The sequence below is a fragment of the Myodes glareolus genome, chromosome 12 (assembly GCF_982192425.1).
Source record: "Myodes glareolus chromosome 12, mMyoGla1.1, whole genome shotgun sequence".
In the NCBI taxonomy this organism is placed as follows: Eukaryota; Metazoa; Chordata; class Mammalia; order Rodentia; family Cricetidae; genus Myodes; species Myodes glareolus.
In genome coordinates this window covers 20,994,401-21,017,018 of record NC_142037.1, presented here as the reverse complement: position 1 = coordinate 21,017,018, position 22,618 = coordinate 20,994,401, and the positions used below count along the sequence as shown (strand labels likewise).

The 22,618-nt window shown below is 41.2% G+C and overlaps 1 protein-coding gene across 2 annotated transcripts; it reads left to right on the top strand.

Annotated features, from left to right (window-relative positions):
* The first annotated feature begins 8,023 nt into the window (after positions 1 to 8,023).
* Positions 8,024 to 11,114, top strand: LOC148120206 (granzyme C-like). Of its 2 annotated transcripts, none has more exons than XM_087912100.1 (5): positions 8,024 to 8,075; positions 9,122 to 9,272; positions 9,721 to 9,856; positions 10,022 to 10,282; positions 10,884 to 11,114. In XM_087912100.1, the coding sequence occupies exons 1-5, from the start codon at positions 8,024 to 8,026 to the stop codon at positions 11,025 to 11,027; spliced, it is 744 nt and encodes a 247-aa protein (XP_087768226.1). In that variant the 3' UTR covers positions 11,028 to 11,114. The 2 variants fall into 2 exon arrangements, with proteins under 2 accessions (XP_087768226.1, XP_087768225.1); XM_087912099.1 differs by having other exon boundaries at positions 8,024 to 8,081.
* The last annotated feature ends 11,504 nt before the right edge of the window (positions 11,115 to 22,618 follow it).

Sequence of the window (22,618 nt, the reverse complement as noted above, 5' to 3'; positions counted from 1 at the left end):
CACAAACAGATGAGCCCATTCTCTGGCTCTCCCTGGAGAGAACCGCCTGGGCTCCTCACACAGATGCATAGTGAAGGAGTCCAAAGCCACCTTGCTTTGCTCCCTTGAGCACATATTGGAGTAGATTCAGGCAGTAAAGGCCTAAACCCAGAGTGCTTCAGATTCCTCTGCTCCTTGGACGTTTCTCTCAGCCCTGACCATTTGTATAGAGCTCACTCTGCTCCCCTAACATCCTTAGCGATGTTCTGAACCTGAAAGAGGAAATGCTTCAACTCATCAAGAGCCACTTCGCTGTTCTTCCAGGCTATTGCAGTCCAGGAAGCCAGAGAGAAAACTTTAAGACATCCTTTAAGAGCAGACACTAGAACACAAGTTCTCCTGGTTCATGATTGGGAATACATGCTGGTATACCTCCATTGTCCTGTCCAGCGCCATACATCTCCCAGCCGCATTTTCTGTGGACTTAGAGAATGTAGTTTCTGTTCTGTATTTATTTGATTTCCATGCCACATTTTTGTGGTGTTTTCAGTGAGGATGTCCTCTCCTAGGCTAATGTATTTGAACATCTGGTTCCGATTTGATGATGATATTTGGGGATGTTAGGTAATATGGTTTTGATGGAGCAAGTCCATTGGTGGGGCAGGCTTTTACTCACACCATTACCAATTCTCTCTCTCTCTCTCTCTCTCTCTCTCTCTCTTTCTCTCTCTCTCTCTCTCTCTCTCTCTCTCTCTCTCTCTCTCTCTGTCTGTCTCTGTCTCTGCTATGCCTTCCTGTGTGTGTGTTTGTAACTATAGAGTATGACTTTTGAGTATGAAGTTTGTAGATGACAACATATTCCAATGTGGTGCAAAATGAATATATGTGTGCTCTTGCTATTGTTAAACATGCATGACTTCAGTGTGATGCTGCCAGTGTTTTATGTTCTAACTGCAGACAGACAAGCTGGCACCATTATGGTTTCATGTGTTCCTGGTGACTTAATTATTAAAACATAGAGAATATCCATGATATTTTAATTTACATTACAGATAACGGGTGTTTAATGGTATTTGGAGAACAAGCAAGCATTCTTTTTGGATCCCTAAGACACACACGCCTCAGCCTTGCCTCACACACCACCACCAGCCACCATTCTTACACTCAGCTGTCACTTTCAGCTGCATCCACAGTTGAGACGTGGAGTTGCCAAGCCTTGCTTTCTATTTTCTTTTCAATATTTGTTATAAAAGCATAGTTCCTTATCTATTATTATTTTTAATTTCAGCATGACTTCTTTACCATGATAGAATATAATACAACTCAAAAAAAGAGAGATGATTTCTCAGATGAAAGTGGGTAGACACTTATTTTTTTCAGGTAATTACAAGGCTATGTTCAGCCTTTGGGGATTTGCGAGTGTTCACAAAGGTAGAAACAGAAAAGGCACTACAGGAAAATCATGCTACCTAACATAGCAGCTGTCAAGGATGGTGACACCAGGACAGAGCAGTGGAACTGAAAAGAACGTCTTCTCAATAACAAAAGCACTTATGTTTCAATCCAGGGTGCTGAGGGTGTGGCTCACTGGATAAGAGCACTAGCTGAACAAGAAGGAGAATCTGAGTTCAGATCCCTAGCATCCACATAACAGATGCTGAGTGGGTATAAGTGGATTCTAGTCATAAATAATGGACATTGAACCTATAATTTGTGATTCTAGAGAAGCTAAATAAGAAGGTGAGCCTAAAGAAAAACATAGTTATTCTCCTGGATACTGGAAGTTGACAAAATTGCTGGGCAGGGGTTGGGATCATGGGGGTGGGGGTGAGGTGGGGAAAAGGGGAGATGGGAGGAGAGAAGGGAGAAGGGGAGGATGGGGAGAGCTTGAGGGAATGGGATGGTTGGGATGAAGGAGGGGTGGATGTGGGAGCAGGGAAGCATATATCTTAATTAAGGGAGCCATTTTAGGGTTGGCAAGAGACTTGACTCTAGAGGGGTTTCCATGTGTCCAAGGAGATGTCCCCAGCTTGTTCCTTGAGCAGCAGAGGAGAGGGTGCCTGAACTGGCCTTGTCCTATAGCCACATTGATGAATATCTTGCATATTACCATAGAACCTTCATCTGGTAATGGATGGAGATAGAGATAGAGATCCACATTGGCGCACTGGACTGAGTTCCCAAGGTCCTGATGAGGAGCAGAAGGAGGGAGAACATGAGCAAGGAAGTCAGGGCTGTGAGGGGTGCGTTCACCCACTGAGATGGTGGGACAGATCTACTGGAAGATCACCAAGGCCAGTTGGAATGGGACTGATGGAGCATGTGATCAAACCGGACTCTCTGAATGTGGCTGACGGTGGAGGCTGACTGAGAAGTCAAGGACAATGGTGCTGGGCATTGATTCTACTGCATGGATTGGCTTTGTGGGAGCCTTGTCTGTTTGGATGCTCACCATTCAGGACCTGGGGGGAGCGGAGAGGACCTTGGACTTCCCATAGGATAGGGAAACCTGAGTGCTCTTTGGTCTGGAGAAGGAAGGGGAGTGGGAGTGGGGGAAGTGGAAGGGGAGGGAAGTGGGAGGATGGGAAGAGGGGAGGAGGTAGAAATTTTTAATAAAAAAAAGAGGCTGAGTGAGGCTGATGGGCCTGTATCCTCAGTGCAAATGCAGGAAGACTGCTGATGCTTGCTGCTACCAGCTTCAACAAAACAGACTGTTCCAGGTTCAGGGATAGACCCCATCTCAAAGGAGTGAGACAGAAAACAGTAGAGGAACCTGACATCTTTCTCTGCACTTATACAGGCATGGGAACACATACACTGACATACATGTGTACACACAAGCACCACACATAAAAAAAGATAGTTATACCTGTTCTAGTTATGTTTCATTACTGTAATAAAACACTGTAACAAAGAAAGTTCTTGGCCAGAAAAAGGTTGATTTGACTCACATGTCGCACCTGCACTCCATCACTGATGGAAGTTAGGGCAGGAACTCAAGCAGGAGCAGAGGCAGGAAGCTCAGAGGAAAGCTGCCTAATGGATCAGCTGCTTTCTTTTCTAACCCAGGACCATATGCCCATGGATGGCACTATCCACACTAGGCTAGACCCAACTCAATCCATTAGCAAACAAGAAAGTACCCCCACAAACATGCCCATAGTCAATCTAATGGGCACAATCTTGAATTGAGTTCTCTTCCTAGGTGTTTCTAGTTTATGTTGAGTTGATAAAAAGCACAGTCATTTAGCTCGGCTCTGTGGTATAAAGCTAGACATGTGGTTAGGTGGTTGTTTTTAAAAGAACAAACAAAACAATCCCTGATGACTATTTTTCAATAGTGAGTCTTCGGGGAGGTGTACAAATAGTGTTTCAGATCTGACACGCTCTAAGTAGTTAGGAATATTTATTTCTAAACTAATTCATTCTCACCATATTATAAGCAACTGAACTGAGGAAACTGAATAAAAATCTGTCCAAAGAAGTTTGAAGTACAGAACCACTAATTTTAAATCTTATTCTTTAGGGATTGATGACAGTGCTCATGCTGAATAAAACCCAACCTCCCATTTTGATTATAGGTAGTGATGATGGAGCCAATGTCACTGTAGAAATGGCTTATGTAGTGACACTGAAAACCACTAAATAAATGTATTTTCATGGGCCAGTGCAAAAATTTATTGAAGCGGTTTGTTGCAGGGAGGGGGCTGCTTGTTTGTCCCAGCCTCCCAACTTGCTCAGTTGATAGAGCATGGGACTCTTAATTCCAGAATTGAATTGTGGGTTCATGCCCCACATTGGGCTCCCAGTTAGCTTAGCCCTAAGATACCCACACAGAAACTGTATTAATTAAAACACTGCTTGGCCATTAGTTTTAACTTCTTATTGGCTAACTCTTACATATTAGTTTAACCCATCTACTTTAATCTGTGTATCACCACGTGGCAATGGTTTACTGGAGATTCTAACTGGCCTCTGTCTCAGGCAGAAGATCCATGGCTTCTCTCTGACTCTTCTTTCTTCCTCCCAGAATTCAGTTCTGTCTTCTCTGCCTACTTAAGTTCTGGCCTATCAGGCCAAAGCAGTTTCCTTATTCGTTAACCAATACAGGCAGCATATAGAAAGAAGGACCTCCTACACTAGTTGATTTCTTCGTCCATGATTAACCCAAACAGTACAGCTGCTGCTGCTGGCCAGAGATGGTAGTTCAAAGAGACAGACCCAGTCTGTCAGTGGTGGAGAAAGCCTTTAATCCCAGTGCTGGGGAGCAGAGGCAGCTGGATCTCTGAGATCAAATGCAGCATGGTGTGCAGAGCAAGTTCCATAACTGCCATGGCTACACAGAGAAACCCTGTCTCAAAAATAAATGAATGAATGAATGAACAAACAAATAAATAAAATGAAAATGTATATCAACATAAGAATAGAAGAACTCATAAAAATAAGAGAAGACAGTGCAATCACCACACTAACCTCATGTTTAATGATGTGTCCTGGCAGAGGTCATCAAGAAAAGTTAGGCACAGAGAAGAAGGTCTCTCTCAGTGGAAATGGTGGGAGATGAGAGGTGATGATCTTCGGTAAAAATGCACAAAATACATTGAATACAATATATAAAATTGTCAAAAAGAACAAAAATAAGTTCTAAAAGAACATTTAATGCAAAATCATTAAAAAATGGATAACATCATATAGATCATCATCAATTCTGAATTTCATAAGGGACAAGGGATTAAATCATCTCCAGTGCTGGGATTTTCTGAAAAGTGTTCATGCTAACTATGGTGAAATCATTTACATTTCAGAGGTAAGATGTTCAAGCTAAGGACATTACAAAAACATTAATAAGTTACTTCTGGTGTTGTAAACTATATTCATGCCAGAACTTGTGAATGAAACTCAATTACAGATTGAACTTTTAGTGCATTTTACTGCTCATTTGACCTTTAATGGGGAATCCAAACTCACAATATCATGTTTCACACAGCATAAGTTCTACAGGTAAAGTTTGAATTACATGCATTTCAACTCAGCTGAATATGGTTTTGTGAAAAGTGTTATAGCCTTGCTATTATGTTTGAGAGAGAATTTGAAAACAGATATCACGATTTTTCTGAAATAATATCACTATTTTAGTAAAATCACAATCCCATTTTTTATCAGCTTATATGTTATCTGCCAATGTTACCTTCTGATTTTCAATTGGAAATGCCTAGAATTGCAATACTTCATTCAACATAAAAATATTTTTGATCATGTCTCTTCTCGACATTCATGGGCCTCTTACAGGACCTTCTCAGATGAGAACTCACCCTTCACAGTCACACTGGATTCACACCATCAGCTTTTCATAGCACCTACACTTGTGAGTCACAGGTCCCAGGAATTGAGCATGGAGGCCTGGAGAGATGGCTCAGACATCTTAATGGTAGAGACTGCTCTTGTAGAGGACCCACGTTCAGTTTTGAGCACCCATGCTGAATGTCTCATAACACTTGTAACCTCAGCACTTCCAGCCTCCAGGGACATGTGTACCCACATGCACGTGGACAAGCAGAGACATATACATACACATAATTTAAAGTTAAAATCCTTGATGCAAATATCTTCTAGATATGAAAGGGAACTACACTTATGGAATCTCAGCAACGTGACTGCTCAAATAAGACCTGAACAATGACAACACCAGTTGAGCTACCAAAGTGGTTGGGAAAATAGTAGGGGGCCCCATTCCAAGATGAAGAGCAACAGCCAATTATAAAGTGCTGAGAGAGGGGGAAATAGTCTTCCCCAAAGATGAGCCCCTCTAATGGTTATCCAATCCCAAGTGGTCAGAGTCAAAATAAATATGTATTCAAGCAATAATAAATTGACACTATAAGATGGATATATATATATATATATATACATGTATATATATATATATATATATATATATATATATAATCTTCGTGTATGTTGAGAGAGAGAGAAAGAGAGAGAATGATAGCTATAGAAATAAGAGGCCTTGAATCTGAATGGGTTGGGACCACCTGGGAGGAGTTAGAGGGATAAAGGCTGATGGTATGATTATATTTTAATTTTCCAATAATTTCAAGTGTTAAGTGCACTAACATATAAATTAGAACCAAAATATCACAGCCCATCTTAGGAATTCACTGAGATTGTAGCTCTGTCCATAAAGGCAGTTGTGTCCAACAAGTCCATTTGTTTTTCAAAGCATTGTCCAATAGCCCACAAAGTTCATGTTGTGCTCATTCAGTAGATTTGTTTGTTTGCTCTGTCTTTTTCTTTTCCGAGACAGCATTTCTCTTTGTACCCTTAGCTGTCCTGGAACTCACTCTGTAGACCAGGGTTACCTTTAACTCTAGACATATGTCTGCCTCTGTCTCCTGAGTCCTGGCATTCAATGCCTGTGCCATCATTGCTCTCTTTACTTTTAAAATAAAAATATTTCAAAACAAATCCTGTCTTTTATATGTGTTCAAATTCTTTAATAGATATCACTAAATTGAAGCCTTATCCATTGTTTTAAAAGATCACCTCTAAATAGGTACCATATAATAATTAACATTCTAATATTCCGTAAGGATTTTGTTGCCTATCTGTATGTGCAGATAGTATATCATTTATATACGGGTCCTTTTCAGGGAGGAAATATCAATTTTTATTATAGCTTCTGTAGTAATGTGTATTCCAAAACAGTTATCTCTTCACTGTGTCCCAGAAATGCCACGAAGTTCCAACCCATGGACCAGATGAGTAATTTAGATCCCATTAATATCTGAACTGCAGTTCACAACTAAGACTAGAAAACCTCTATGTACACCAAGTATAAAAGGAGAAAATTCCAAAATCTCTGAAAACCGTAAAGCTGTGATGGCAAAGCAGGACATGGGTTGCTCTGTGGTTGTTCTGGTTGTCTGTGCATGGAAGCACGCAAGTGCACATGCACACAAATACACACAGACAGACAGACAGACACACACATACACACACACCGCTGTTTGTAAGGCAAGGCCAGCCTGTGTCATTTTCCAGAGCTGATATCACACAGCTCTAACCACCTGTTCTCTAAGCTCAGATCCTCAGCTCATTCCAGTCTATATTAATCTTTTCATGGACTGGGTCCCTGTCTGTCTCACTTCCAAATCTAGCTCAGTAAATAATCATTTAAGATCTTACCAGGGCCTTGTTTATCTATAGAAAATCCTAGGCAATATTGTAGAAAATACCACTACAGTCCTCAGCAGGGAAGTCAGGGCTGATGTATTCTTACTTGTGTCTTAAGAGAGAAATGCCAATACATATTGAACAGGCAACCGATATTTGTCAATTGTGATTTGTTATTATATTAAGTATGTATGTTAGTAAGACACGATCATTGGCCACAGGGTATCACTTGCTTTGGGGATTTCTCTGTGACATCCTAGCAGTTTAGGAGAGTCAGAGTGAGTGAAGATTAATTCATCAGACTATTCCAGTAGATGGTTCCATAGTAGGATCAGAAGTCTCAGAGGTTAATGAGAAGATGTACTGAAACTCTGCCTAGCCAAATATGGCGCAGAATCAGCTTTTAATAAGTACTCTATAACTTTGTCTGTGTATAAGTAGGGTTATAGATGTTTTGTGGTAAATTGTGTGTCAGCATTATTTTTTTTTTAAAAAAAAGGGGAGAAAGAAAAAAAACTAAAGAAATTAAAAAAAGATGTTACCAGAATGAAAAAAAATGTAAGAGATAAGAAAAGCCACCCTTTTGTCTCAGTGCAGGCACAGTGGACTTCCTGGGGTCTCAGGCCCTCCTCAACCACAATCTTAACACCCTCTTTATCCACGTCTTTATCCACGATTAGCTCAGAGGATGTCAATGTGGTGACAGTGTCATTTTTACCCAAACCAGAAAACTGCCTTAGCTACTAAAGCCAATCAGAGCAGAGGTGCACAGGTTTAAAAGGCCTGTGAGGTCACTGAGCGCTCACCTTCTCCATCCTTCAAGGGCTGTGTCCACTCTGCCCTCCTCCAACCCAAGCAACCTCCTAAGAAGATGGCAGCAGTCCTGATTCTCCTGACCTTTCTTCTTTTGCTTGGAAGAGCTGGTGCAGGTGAGTGAACACCCTGTTCCAGAGGTGCCATCCCATAATACCTCTGTGGAGTCTCTGCCCAGCTCTAGTCAGGAACTTCCCGCACTGAACCAGGAGCTTCCTGAACCTCAGGTCCCAGACCAACCCAGACCTGGAAGCCCGTCACTGGCTAGATCCTCAACAAGGTCTGAAGAAGGGCGGTGTCCTCAGAGGACATGGTGGGCACTAGCTTCTCCCTGCTCTTTGTATCACCTGGGGAGTGGATCATCCCCAAAAGGAGTAGCAGAGAATTCAAAGTTACTAAAAAGTAAACCATTAACTCTACCTGAACCCAGATCCTGCGCAGCTTAAATGACCAGTCAGCAATGACGTAAGCCCACCACTTGAAGAATATTATTTATTAATCTGCACCCTCAGGCTACTAAGTCTAGAGGCATAGGGTGACAAGAGGCCTGTTCTGTACACTCCATTACCTTTGCCATCTAGTTTTGCTTTGCCCCCCAGTTCTTTCTACAGGTCCCCAGCTACTGCCATTATACCAGCTGAATCCTACAGTATTCCCTAGGTTCTGATTCCCTTAGCTCTGAGCCACCAGCCCTCCATCTAAGGAAAAATCATTCTTCCATGCAGCTAATTCATTTACTGAGAACCTAGGATATGATGGGCACCAGAACAGGAGAACTTTAGAAAATCCCTAACAACCATGGGGTAAAAGGTGACCAAATTAGCAGAAATCAAGAGAGCAGAGGCATCTGGAGACCCATTACCCAAAGAACACTCACATGAGCCACTCAGGATTCCCTAGGTCTCTGGCATCATGAAGAAAGAAGTTTGTTCCTCCATGCATTTGTAAAGCAGGGGCTGGAGGACAAGTCTTACCCACCTCTTCTCAGAACAGGGCACTGAGGCTTCAGACTCAACAATGATCATTCTATGTGCAAAGAATCCTGTCCACAACAGTCTTGGGGAACTGTAGATCTCACCCCATCACCCCTCCCTAGATCTTCTCTCCTAACTAATTTCTACTTCCAGACACCTCATATTCTAGCCTTTTCTTTCAGAGGAAATCATCGGAGGCCATGAGGTCAAGCCCCACTACCGCCCCTACATGGCATTTATTACATTTGTGAAAGATGATGGTAGAAGTGGTGGCTGCGGAGGCTTCCTGGTAAAAGACAACTTCATGCTGACAGCTGCTCACTGCTGGGAAAGGTGAGGAGAAGGAGCTGGCCTATGCTTTCCAAGACCCTAAGAGGAGTTTCCATCCTCTACTTGTGGCTGCTCCTCTGATAGCTCCCAAGGGTGCAGGGCTGTGACAATGGAAGTCTGTCATCAGGGAAACTTTGAGGTCAAAGTGTGAGAGTCCAGAGGCAGCAGCACAGTTGAGTTGAAAGTAACTACACTGGTTAGACTAAAGCAGTGGTTGAGGTTGAAAGTGCACATTAAGAGTCGATGCAAACTTTGGAGGATTGCCTGAAAACAAGAGCAAGTTCCCAGGAGTCTAGTGTTCTTGTAAAGGAAGAGCAGTTCACACCCTATGATGCTTCTGTCTCCCTAGTCCCCTCAGCTAGAGCCCCACCCTGCCCACCCAGCCTCTTACAGCTCCTGGACTGTGTCCTCTCTCACTCCGCATCTCCCATCTGCACTCTGCTCTCTACAGCTCAATGAAAGTCACTCTAGGAGCCCACAACAGAATGATCCAGGAGAAGACCCAGCAGACCATCCCTGTGGAAAAAGCCATCCCACATCCAGCCTTCAATCCTAAGGATGGCTCCAATGACATTATGCTCTTAAAGGTTAGTCCTGCCTACACAGCTTTCTGATCTTTGCCTGCTGCAGAGATTGCCTTTCTTCTCCTTCTCTCACCCTGTTTCTTTCCTCTCTTCCATCATGGTTTACAAAGTGTTCCAGGCCAGCAGACTCATGACTGAGCTACTGTCTCCCTGCCTCTTCTCTTTCAGCTGGATAGAAAGGCCAAGATGACTAAAGCTGTGAGGCCTCTCAACTTACCTAGTAGCAAGGTCCATGTGAAGCCAGGGGACGTGTGCTATGTGGCTGGTTGGGGACAGTTGGCCCCAAAGGGTAAACTCCCAAACACACTACAAGAAGTGGAGCTGACAGTCCAAAAGGATCAGGAGTGTGAGTCCCAGTATCCAGATCTGTACAACAAAGCCATTGAGATGTGTGTGGGGGACCCAAAGATCAAGAGAGCTTCCTTTTATGTAAGTTTGATTTTCATCCTCTTTCTGTTCTGTGGGAGGGAAAAGCAATCTGAAACCTAGAGAGCAAGTTTCAAGGGACTTTTTGTTTTGATCTTTCTCCATGGGAACCGCAGTAACCAGTAACTAACTAGGCCCTCAGAGCAGACAAGGAGCCTCCGTGAAGACAGCTGGTAAAAAGCAGGATTTGCATAGTCATCCTGACTCCTGGGCACAGGCTTTAGAAAGCAGTGCGCCCTATGTGTGTCATTACCTCAGAGCAGGCACCCACATTTGTCAATGGTCTGGTCCTCTATGCTGCCATCAGTCTCACTCACCTGTCCCCATGTTCTTAAACAATTGCCGGGAGCTGAGGGTCCCACACACCTTCATAGATAGTGGATCACAGACAAGGTGAGAGGACAGAGGACTGGTTCTGGTGGAAGTGAAGCAGTAACCCTGTACACAGCAGAGTGGGAAGCCCAGGAGAGCCAGGCCTGCCCTCCGATCTTCCATAAGCAGGGCACACAAGTCATACTCCTTGGAGAGGAACCTTGACATGAGAGAGCAGTTGGGACGAGGGTGAACATCTGCTTAGTCTTCTGTGACCCTTCTCTATTCACAGGGAGATTCTGGAGGACCTCTCATGTGTAAAAAAGCAGCTGTGGGCATCGTCTCCTTTGGACACACTGATGGCTCAGCTCCAAGAGTCTTCACCAGAGTGTCAAGTTTCCTACCCTGGATAAAGAAAACGATGAAACATAGCTAAATACAGAGCAAACCAGACCCCTCCCTGACTCATCATCTTCCCTACATCTGAGTTCAGGATTGCCCTAGGACAGAAGCCAGCATCTCAATAAAGGTCCCTTTGCAGAATCAAAAGACTGCTTTTTATCACAGCGACCAACTCTATACTAGGAAGGCCAATGTCTCACTTAAGCTCTCTGCTCGCCCCACATCCATACTCACATCTTGTCTAAAGCTCCTGCAAGGCTTTTGCCCAGCTTGTTTGTAATTGTCCCACTGTGCAGTGCCTGCCTTCTGACATGCCTAAAGCGAGATGTGCTGTCTCTCATCTTGGGGCTCAGGGTTAGCTTTTGTCTTTCTCTCGGTCATATGGACAAAAGGAGAGGGAAAGCATCATTGGTCCAGGAGTCTGGGGAGACAGAGCCTGAGGTCACTGTAGATGGATCTTCCTGGGCGGAATATCTCTGTCCCACTGCTTCACCTCTCCATGTCACCAACGTGACAGCAATTTTGATATCCCCTCTTTTTCATCTAGAACAAGTTTCATTATCCTCCTCTGAGAACAGGGCCAAGCTTCCTAGGGCTTCTTATCTCCACCCCTTTCTTTTTTATGCTCTGAATTTATCAACTCCTATGCTTTACAGTCCATGCTAATCTTTACAAGTCCCAACTTTTTACCCCCTACCTAGGACACCCAAATCCACATGTGATTCCATTCATTACGGTCTAAGACTTGTGGGTCCAGGTGGGCAGGGAGGTGGCTCACAAAGTCCAGGGCAGAGGTGTCATTACAGAGGGTCCATGGAGTACAGAGCCCTCAGTGTCTCTCTCCATACCCATGTACCCCACTTCACACATGCTCAGGACCTCCTGTTCATGGATGAGACGAACCACAGTTGGCTAGGACCAACTCTAACCATTAGCAATCAAGAAACTATACCCACAGTCAATGTAATGATCACAATCCTCAACTGAGGGCTACTCTTCCCAGGTGTTTCTAGTTTGTGTGGAGTTGGCAAAAAGTGCCCAGCACAATCAATGAGATAGGTTTTGTGGTAAAAAGCTAGACATGAGGGTATGTGGTTGTATTTAAAAGAACAAAACAAAACAAACCCTGACGACCGTTTGTTGATAGAGAGTCTGCTGAGAGGTGTACCTGTAGTGATTCAACTGACAGGCTCTAAGGAGGGAGGAATATTTATTTCTAAACCCATTTGATCTCACCAGATCATAACCAAGCGAACTGAGGAAATTTAAAACAATTCTATTCAAAGAAGTTTGAAGACCAGAACCACTAATTGTAAATCCTACTCTTTGGAGATTGATGGCCGTGCTGATGCTAAATAGAGCCCAACCTACCATGCTGATTACAGGTAGTGATGCTGGAGGTAACTTCACTGAAGAAATGGCTTGTTTAGTGCCATTGGAAACACTAAATCAATCTATTTGTATGGGCAGTGGAAAAACATATCGAAGAGGGTTTCTTTGTTCTTAACCAACCTAACTAGTACAGCTGCTGCTGATGCCTAGAGATGGTTGTTCAAAAAGACATAACCAGCCTGGCAGTGGTGGAGAAAACCTTTGATCCCAGCACTGGGGAGCAGAGGCAGTTGGATCTCTGAGGTCAAGTTCAACCTAGTATACAAGGCAAGTGCCATAACAGTCAGTGATACACAGAGAACCCTTGTCTCAAAAATTAATAATTGAATAAATAGAATAAAACAAACATGTAAATTAAAATTAAAATAGAGGAACTTGTAAAATTATAGAAGATAGTGCAATTACAACACTAACTTCATGTTCAATGATGTGTCCATGCAGAGGTCTTCAAGAAAATTTGTGCACAGAGAAGAAGGTCTCAGTGGGGATGTTGGGCAATGAGAGAGCATGATCTTAGAAAAAATGACCAAAATACATTGAATACATATATAAAATTGTCTAAGAATAAAAAGTAAGCCCTAAGAGGACATTTAATGCAAAATAATTAAAATATGGGTAGCATCATATAGATGATCATCACTTCTAAATTTCATAAGGATCAAGAGATTAAATCATCTCCAATGCCAAGCTAAAGACATTACCAAAACATTGTCAAGTTACTTCCAATGTTGTAAACAATATTTATGCCAGAACTTGGGAATGAATACTCAATTTCAGATTGAATTTTAGTGGATTTGACTGTTCATTTCATCTTTAAAAGAAAACTAAATTCTCAATACCATGTTTAGCAAGGTACATGCTCCAAGTGAAGGTTGATTTACTGTAAGCTCAAATTAAGGCCAATAATTGCATGCTTTTAAAACAAGTTGAATATGGTTTTGTAAACAGTGATATAGCCTTGCTATTACATTTGAGAGAGAATTTGAAAACAGATATCAAGATTTCCAGAAATAATGTCACTTTTTTGGTATAATCACGAGTCCATTTTTCATTAGCATATATGTTACCTGCTGACTTTCAGTTGGAAATGCCTAGAACTGCAATCCTTCCTTCAACTTAAAAATATTTCCATCATGTTTGTTCTCAACATTTATGGACCTCTTACAGGACCTTCTCTAGATTCATGGGCCTCTTACAGGACCTTCTCAGATGAGACCTCACCCTTCACAGTCACACTGGATTCACACCATCAGCTTTTCATAGCACCTACACTTGTGAGTCACAGCTTTCAGGAACTGAGCATGCAGCCTGGAGAGATGGTTCAGATGTCGTAATGGTAGAGATTGCTCTTGCAGAGGACTCAAGTTCAGTTCTGAGCACCCATGTTGAATGTCTTATAACTTGTGGCCCTTTCTCTCCTGGCTACTGCCTTTCTCTTCTTATCCCATCCCAGCTTGCCCCCAGGGAAGGCACCCCTTCCCTTCTGTGGGGTCATAGGATCCCCCACCTCAGCTTGCTTCGGGGCTGAGGGTCTGGGGACAAAGTGGTGAGTGCAACTGCTGCAGGAGTTTCTTTGTCCCACTGAGCCTGCACCTAGCAAGCCCGCCCTTTTGTCTGCGATGTCCCTGGCCAGAAAGTGGCCCTCATGCTGTACCAGAAGATCCATCTGGAGGGCTTACTTCAGGGTGGAGAGGATCTGAGAGACAACTCCAGTGCTGAGGGGACCTAAGAGAGGGCAGACCAAGAAAAACCCCCAAGTACACAGGTAGCTACAGCAAAGATCAGACCAAGCCGCCAAGACTCTCCTAACAGCATTTGAAGGAAGAGATGTGCAGAAACCAATGCAAGAATTCCTCCAACAATCTGAAAAGCAACACGTTAATACCAGAATCCAGCAAACATACAACAGGAAGACTTGAATACCCTAATCCAGAAGAAGTAGAAGAAATTGACTTTAGACATAGCATTATGAGAATGTTAGAGACCATTAAACAGGATGTGAAAAACTCCTTTAAAGAAATGGATGAGAAGATTAATAAAAAGTTAGCAGAAATGAATAAATCCCTCAAAGATACCCAAGAAAACCAAGAAAAAGCAATCAAACAGGTAAGGGAAACAGTCCAAGACTTGAAAACTGAAATGGAGGCAATGAAGAAAACATAAACCGAGAGATGGCAGGATATGGAAAATCAGGGTAAATTGAACAGAAACTACAGAAACAAGTATAACCAACAGAATACAATAGGTAGAAGAATGAATCTCAGATGCTGAAGACACTATAGATGAAATAAACCGACTGATCAAAGAAAAGAGCAAATCCAACAAATTCTCATCACAAAACATCCAGGAAATCTGGGACACCATAAAAAGACCAAACCTAAGAATAATAGGGATAGAAGAAAGAGAATTACAGCTCAAATGCCCAGAAAATAAATTCATCAAAATTATAGAAGGAAACTTTCCCAACCTAAAGAAGGATATTCCTATGAAGGTACAAGAAGCATACAGAATACCGAACAGACTGGATCAAAAAGAATACCATCCCCTTGTCATATAATAATCAAAACACAAAACATACAGAATAAAGAAAGAATATTAAGAGATGTAAAGGAAAAAAGGTCAAGTAACATATAAAGGTAAACCTATCATAATTACACCTGACTTCTCTATGGAAACAATGAAAGTCAGAAGGTCTTGGATAGATGTGTTGCAGAAACTAAGAGACCATGGATGCAAGCCCAGCCAATCTATCGTTCACTATCAATGGAGAAAACAAGATATTCCAGGATAAAAACAAATTTAAACAGTACATAGCCACAAATCCAGCCTTACAGAAAGTCACAGAAGTAAGGTCAAAACCCAAGGAACCCAACAACACCCACAATAATGCAGACATCTAACAACCCTCCACCAGCACAACTCAAAGAAGCGAAACACACAAACTCTACCACCAAAAAAAAAAAAAAATAAATAAAATAACCGGAGTTCAAAACCACTGGTCATTAACATCATTTAATATCAATAGACTCAATTCACCTATAAAAAGGCACAGGTTAAGAGAATGAATGTGAAAACAGGATCCAACATTGTGCTGTTTACAAGAAACACACCTCAACTACAAAGACAGACATTTACTCAGAGTAAAGGGTTGGGAAAAATTTTTTCAATCAAACTGACCTAAGAAACAAGTGGGCGTGGCTATATGAATATCTAACAAAATTAACTTCAAACTAAAATCAATCAGAAGAGATGAAGATGGACACTTTATACTCATAACAGGACCAGTTCATCAGGATGAAGTCTCAGTCCTGAATATCTATGTCCCTAATATAAAAGAACCCACTTATGTAAAAGAAACACTTCTAGAACTCAAGGCAGTCATCAAACCACACACACTAATAGTAGGAGACTTCAACACTCCTCTCTCAACAATGGACAGGTCAACCAGACAGAAATCTAACAGAGAAATAAGAGAAATAACGGAGGTAATGAATCAAATGGACTTAACAGACACCTATAGAACATTCCACCCAAATAGGAAAGAATATACCTTCTTCTCAGCATCTCATGGAACCTTCTCAAAAATTGATCACATACTCAGTAACAAAGTAAACTTCAACAGATACAAAAAAATTTTAGTGCCTACCTGTGTCTTATCGGATCACCATGGAATAAAGTTAGAATTTAACAATAATTCTACACCCAGAAAGTCTACAAACTCATGGAAACTGAACAGTCAACTACTGAACTACCCCTGGATCAAGGAAGAAATAAAGAAAGAAATTAAAGTCTTCCTTGAATTCAGTGAAAATAGAGACACAACATACCCAAACCTATGGGACGGTATGAAAGCAGTGCTAAGTGGAATGTTCATAGCTCTAAGTGCCCACATTAAAAAAACGGAGAAAGCTCCATTAGAGACTTAACAGCACAGCTGAAAGCTCTAGGAAAAAAAAGAAGCAGACTCATCCAGGAGGAGGAGAAGACTGGAAATAATCAAACTGAGGGCTGAAATCAACACAATAGAAATACAGAAAACAATCTAAAAAATCAATGAAACAAAGAGCTGGTCTTTGAGAAAGTCAACAAGATTGACAAACCCCTATCCAAACTAAACAAAAGGTAGAGAGAGGACATGCCAACTAACAAGATCAGAAATGAAAAGGGGGACATAACAACAGACACTGAGGAAATTCAGAGAATCATTAGGTCTTACTACAAAATCCTATATGTCACAAAATTGGAAAATGTAAAATAAATGGACTTGTTTTTAGATAAATACCATATATCAAAATTAAATCAAGACCAGGTGAACAATTTAAATAGACCTATAAGTCATGAGGAAATAGAAGCTGTCATAAAAAACCTCCCAACCAAAAAAAGCTCAGGACCAGATGGTTTTAATGCAGAATTTTACCAGAACTTCCAAGAAGTGCTGATACCTGTATTTCTTAATGTGTTTCACATAATAGAAACAGAAGAGTCATTGCCAAACTCTTTTTATGAAGCTAAAGTTACTCTGATTCCAAAACCACACAAATACTCAACCAAGAAAGAGAATTATAGAACAATCTCGCTCATGAACATTGATGCAAAAATTCTCAATAAAATACTGGCAAACCGAATCCAAGAACACATCAAAAAAATTATCCATTATGATCAAGTAGGCTTCATCCCAGAGATGTAGGGCTGGTTCTACATACAAAAATCTATCAATGTAATCCATCATATAAAAAATGAAAGAAAAAAACATATGATCATTTCATTAGATGCTGAAAAAGCATTTGACAAGATTCAACACCTCTTTAGGGCAAAGGTGTTGGAGAGATTATTGATACGAGGATCATACCTAAATATAATAAATGCAATATACAGCAAGACAACAACTAATACCAAATTAAATGCAGAGAAACTCAAAGCCACTCCACTAAAATCAGGAACAAGACAAGGCTGTCCACTCTCCCCATATCTCTTTAGCATAGTGCTTGAAATTCTAGCAATAGCAATAAGACAATATAAAGAGATCAAGGGGATTTGAATCGGAAATAAAGAAGTCAAACTTTCGTTAATTGCAGATGATATAATAGTGTACATTAGTGACCCCAAAAACTCTACCAAAGAACTCCTAAAGCTGATAAATACCTTCAGTGATGTGGCAGGATACAAGATCAACTCAAAAAAATCAGTAACCCTCCTTTACACAAAAGATAGAGAAGCAAAGAGGGAAATCAGAGAAACTTCAGCTTTCACAATAGCAACAAATGGCATAAAGTATCTTGGGGTAACACTAACCAAGGAAGTGAAAGATCCATTTGACAAGAACTTTAAGGCTTTGAAGAAAGAAATTGAAGAGGACACCAGAAAATGGAAGGATCTTCCATGCTCTTGGATGGGTATGATCAACATAGTAATAATGGCAATTCTACCAAAGGCAATCTATAAATTCAATGCAATCCCCATCAAAATCCCAACAAAATTCTTCACTGACATTGAGAGAACAATAATCAATTTTATATGGAAAAACAAAAAACCCAGGATAGCCAAAATAATCCCATACAATAAAGGAACTTCCGTAGGCATTACTATCCCTGACTTCAAACTCTATTTCAGAGCTACAGTATTGAAAACAGCTTGGTATTGGCATAAAAACAAAGACGTTGACCAATGGAATTGAATCAAAGACCTAGATGTTAACCCACAAACCTATGAACACTGGATTTTTGACAAAGGAGATAAAAGTATACAATGAAAGAAAGAATATATCTTCAACAAATGGTGCTGGCATAACTGGATGTCAACCTGTAGAAAAATGAAAGTAGATCCATATCTATCACCATGCACAAAAATCAAGTCCAAATGGATTAAATACCTCAATATAAATCCGACTACACTGAATCTGATAGAAGAGAAAGTGGGAAGTAGACTGCAACACATGGGCACAGGAGACCACTTCCTATGTATAATCCCAGTAGCATAGACAATAAGAGCAACATTGAATAAATGGGACCTCCTGAAACTGAGAAGCTTCTGTAAAGTAAAGGACACTGTCATTAAGACAAAAAGGCCTCCTACTGAAAGGGAGAAGATCTTCACCAACCCCGCATGAGACAAAGGTTTGATCTCCAAAATACATAAAGAACTCAAAAAACTAGACTTCAAAATTCTAATTAACCCAATTAAAAAATGGGATACTGAACTGAACATAGAATTCTCAACAGAAGAAGTTCAAATGGCCAAAAGACACTTAAGATCATGTTCAACTTCCTTAGCAATCAGGGAAATGCAAATCAAAACAACTTTGAGATACCATTACACCTGTCAGAATGGCTTAAATCAAAAACACCAAGGATAGCCTATGCTGGAGAGGATATGGAGTAAGGAGAACACTCATCCATTGCTGGTGGGAATGCAAACTTATGCAACCACTTTGGAAATCAGTGTGGCGGTTTCTCAGGAAATTGGGAATCAACCTACCTCAAGATTCAGCAATACCACTTTTGGGAATATACCCAAGAGATGCCCTATCATACTACAAAAGCATTTATTCAACTATGTACATAGCAGCATTATTTGTAATAGCTAGAACCTGGAAACAACCTAGATGACCCGCAATGGAAGAATGGATAAAGAGAGTGTCAAATATATACACATTAGAGTACTACTCAGCAGTAAAAAAATGACATCTTGAATTTTGCATGCAAGTGGATGGAAATAGAAAACACTATTCTGAGTGAGATAATCCAGACTCAAAGGGATAAATATTGTATGTACTCATTCATTAGTGGATTCTAGCCATAAACCAAAGACATTAAGCCTATTGTTCACAAGCCTAGAGAAGCCAAATAACAAGGTGAACCCAAAGAAAAGCATATACAGATCCTCCTGGAAATTGGAAGTAAACAAGATTGCCAGGCAAAAGTTGGGAACATGGGGTGGGTGTAGGGGTGGGGGTGAGGTTGGGGGAAGGGGAGGGGGGAGAGAGAAGGGAGAAGGGAAAGACTGGGGAGAGCTTGGGGAAGTGGGAGCGTGGAGATGGATGAAGGGTGGATATAGGAGCAGGGAATAAGATATCTACATTAAGGGAGCCATTTTAGAGTTGGCAAGAGAGTTGGCTTTAGAGGGGATCCCAGGTGTCCAAGGGGATGTCCCCAGCTAGGTCCTTGGGCAGCAGAGCAGAGGGTTCCTGAACTGGCCTTGCTCCACTATCACACTGATGACTATCTCAAATATCACCATAGAATCTTCGTCCAGCGACAGACGGAGATAGAGAGAGAGACCCTCATCAGAGCAACGGCCTGAGGCCCCAAGGTCCAGTTGAAGAGTAGGAGGGAGAAGATGAGCAAGGAAGTCTGAACTATGAGGGGTTAGTCCACCCACTGAGGCAGTGTGCCTGTTTTAATGGGAGCTCACCAATCCAGCTGGACAGGGACTGAATTAGTAAGTGATCAAACAGGACTCTCTGATTGTGGCTGACAATGGGGGCTGACTGAGAAGCCATTTGATAAAGTCACTGTGACTTGGTTTTACAACATGTTCTGGCTTTTTGGGACCCTAGTCTATATGAATGCACAGCTTCCTAGGCCTGGATGTAGTGGGGAGGGCCTTGGACTTCCCACAGGGCAGGGTTCTCTGCCCTCTCTCCAGCAGGGAGGGGGGGAGGAGAGTGAGTGGAGGAGCTGGAGGGGATTGGGAGGAGGGTAGGAAGTGTAAATTTTTGAATGGAAAAATAAATAAATAAATAAATAAACTGCAGATTTCAAACAATTTATTATTAAAAACAGGTTTGCATAAAAAACCTACTTGTAACCTCAGTTCCTCTGGCCTCCAAGGGCGTGTGTGCTCACATGCTTATGCCCCAACCTGAACACAGACACATGCACATAATCAAAAGTTAAATCCTTGATATAATTATCTTCTAGATATGACAAAGAAACTACACCTGTGAAATTTCAGCAATATGACTGCTTAAATAAGACCTGAACAATGACAACACCAGTTGAGCTTCTAAAGTGTTTGGGGAAAGTCAAGGGCCCTCATCCCAAGATGAAATGCAACAGGCAATTTTAAAGTGCTGAGAGAGGGGGAAATAGTCTTTCCTAAAGACGAGCTTCCCTAATGATTATCCAATCCCAAGTGATCAGACTTAAAATAAATATGTATTCAAGCAATAATAAACTGACTCTGTAAGATGCATTTATTTATATTTTTATGTCTGTATATGTTAAGAGAGTAAAGAGAGAGGATTATAACTGAAGCATAAGAAGCCTTGAATCTCAAGTGGATGAAGCAACCTGGGAGAAGCTAGATGGATTAAGGTGGGTGGTATGATTTAATTTTAATTTTTCTATTAATTCCAAGTGTTAAGCACACTAACAGTAAAATCAGAACCAAAATATCTCATCCCATCTTAGGAATTCACTGAGATTGTAGCTCTGTCCATAAAGGCAGTTGTGCCCAACAAGTCCATTTGTTTCTCAAAAGCATTGTCCAATAGCCCACAAAGTTCGTGTTGTGCTCATTTACTGTTTCTGTTTGTTTGCTCTTTCTTTTGTTATTTTTTTCCTTTTCTGAGACACCGCTTCTCTGTGCGCCCTTAGCTGTCCTGAAACTCACTCTGCAGACCAGGCTTCCCTTGAACTCACAGAGATATGTCTGTCTCTGTCTGCTGATTGCTGGAATTAAAGGTATGTGTCACCATGGCTCCCCTTATTTTTAGGACAAAAGCAATCTAAAATAAATTCTATTACTAAGATTGTTCAATTTCTTTATTATATATCACTAAATTGGAGCCTGCTCCATAGTTTTAAAAGATTCCCTCCAAATGGGTACCATATAATTAGGATTATTATATTGTGTAAAGATTTTGGTGCATACCTGTATGTGCAGACAATGTATCAGTCATATATGGCTCCTTTTCAGGGAGGAATTATCAATTTTCATTATATCTTATATAGTAATATGTATCCCAAAACACTTATCCCTTCACTGTGACCCAGATATGCCACAAAGTTCCAATCCCTGGACCAGATGAGTAATTTAGATCCAATTAATATATGAACTTCAGTTCACAAGTAGGATAAGAAAGACTCTATGGAGATCAAGTATGAAAGGAGGAAATTGAAAAAAAAAATCTCTGAAAATCATAAAGCTATGCAGATAAAACAGGACCTGGGTTGCTCTGGGATTATCTGGATGTGCTCTCTCTCTCTCTCTCTCTCTCTCTCTCTCTCTCTCTCTCTCTCTCTCACACACACACACACACACACACACACACACACACACACAGACACAACCCTACATTCCTCTGTCCTTAGGGCAAGGCCAGCCTCTGTCACCTTCCAGAGCTGATCTCACACAGCTCTAACCACCTGTTCTCTAAGCTCAGATCCTCAGCTCACTCCAGTCTATATCAGCCTTTTCATGGGCTGGGTCCCTGTCACTTCTGGATCTAGCTCACTAAATAATCATTTAAGATCTTACCAGGGCTTTGTTTATCTACAGAAAATCCTAGGCAATGAAGTAGAAAATACCACTACAGTCGTCAGCAGGGAAGTCAGGGCTGATGTAATCTTACTTTTGTCTTAAGAGAGAAATGCCAACACATATTGATCAGGAAACCGATACTTGTCAATTTTGATTTGTTATTATACTTACGTATGTAAGATAGTAAGACACAATCAAAATTGGCCACAGGGTATCGCTTGCTTTAGGGATTTCTCTGTGACATCCTAGCAGTTTAGGAGAGTCAGAGTGAGTGAAGATTAATTCATCAGACTATTCCAACTGATGGTTCCTCAGTATGATCAGAACTCCCAGAGGTTAATGAGATGAGGTACTAAAATTCTGCATAGCCAAATACGGCTCTATATCAACCCTCACAAAATACTGTAGAACATAGTCTGTGTATTTGTTGTCCAATAATTGTTTCTTTCTTGTCTGTATTATTTAAAATGCAAAGAAAGAGAGAAACAAGCAATCAAACAAAAAAAAAAACCCAAAAGATTTCTTACCAGAATTCGAAAGAATATAAGAGGTAAGAAAGTAAGTACATTCTTTGGGTTCAATACAGACACTGGACTTCCTGGGTTCTCAGGGCCCCTTAACCACAGGCTCAACACCCTCTGCTCTCTTGGTCTTTATCCCAACTTAGCTCATGTCAGTGTGGTAACAGTGACATTTTTACCCAACCCAGAAAATGGCCTTAGCTACTTAAGCCAATCAGAGCAGAGGTGC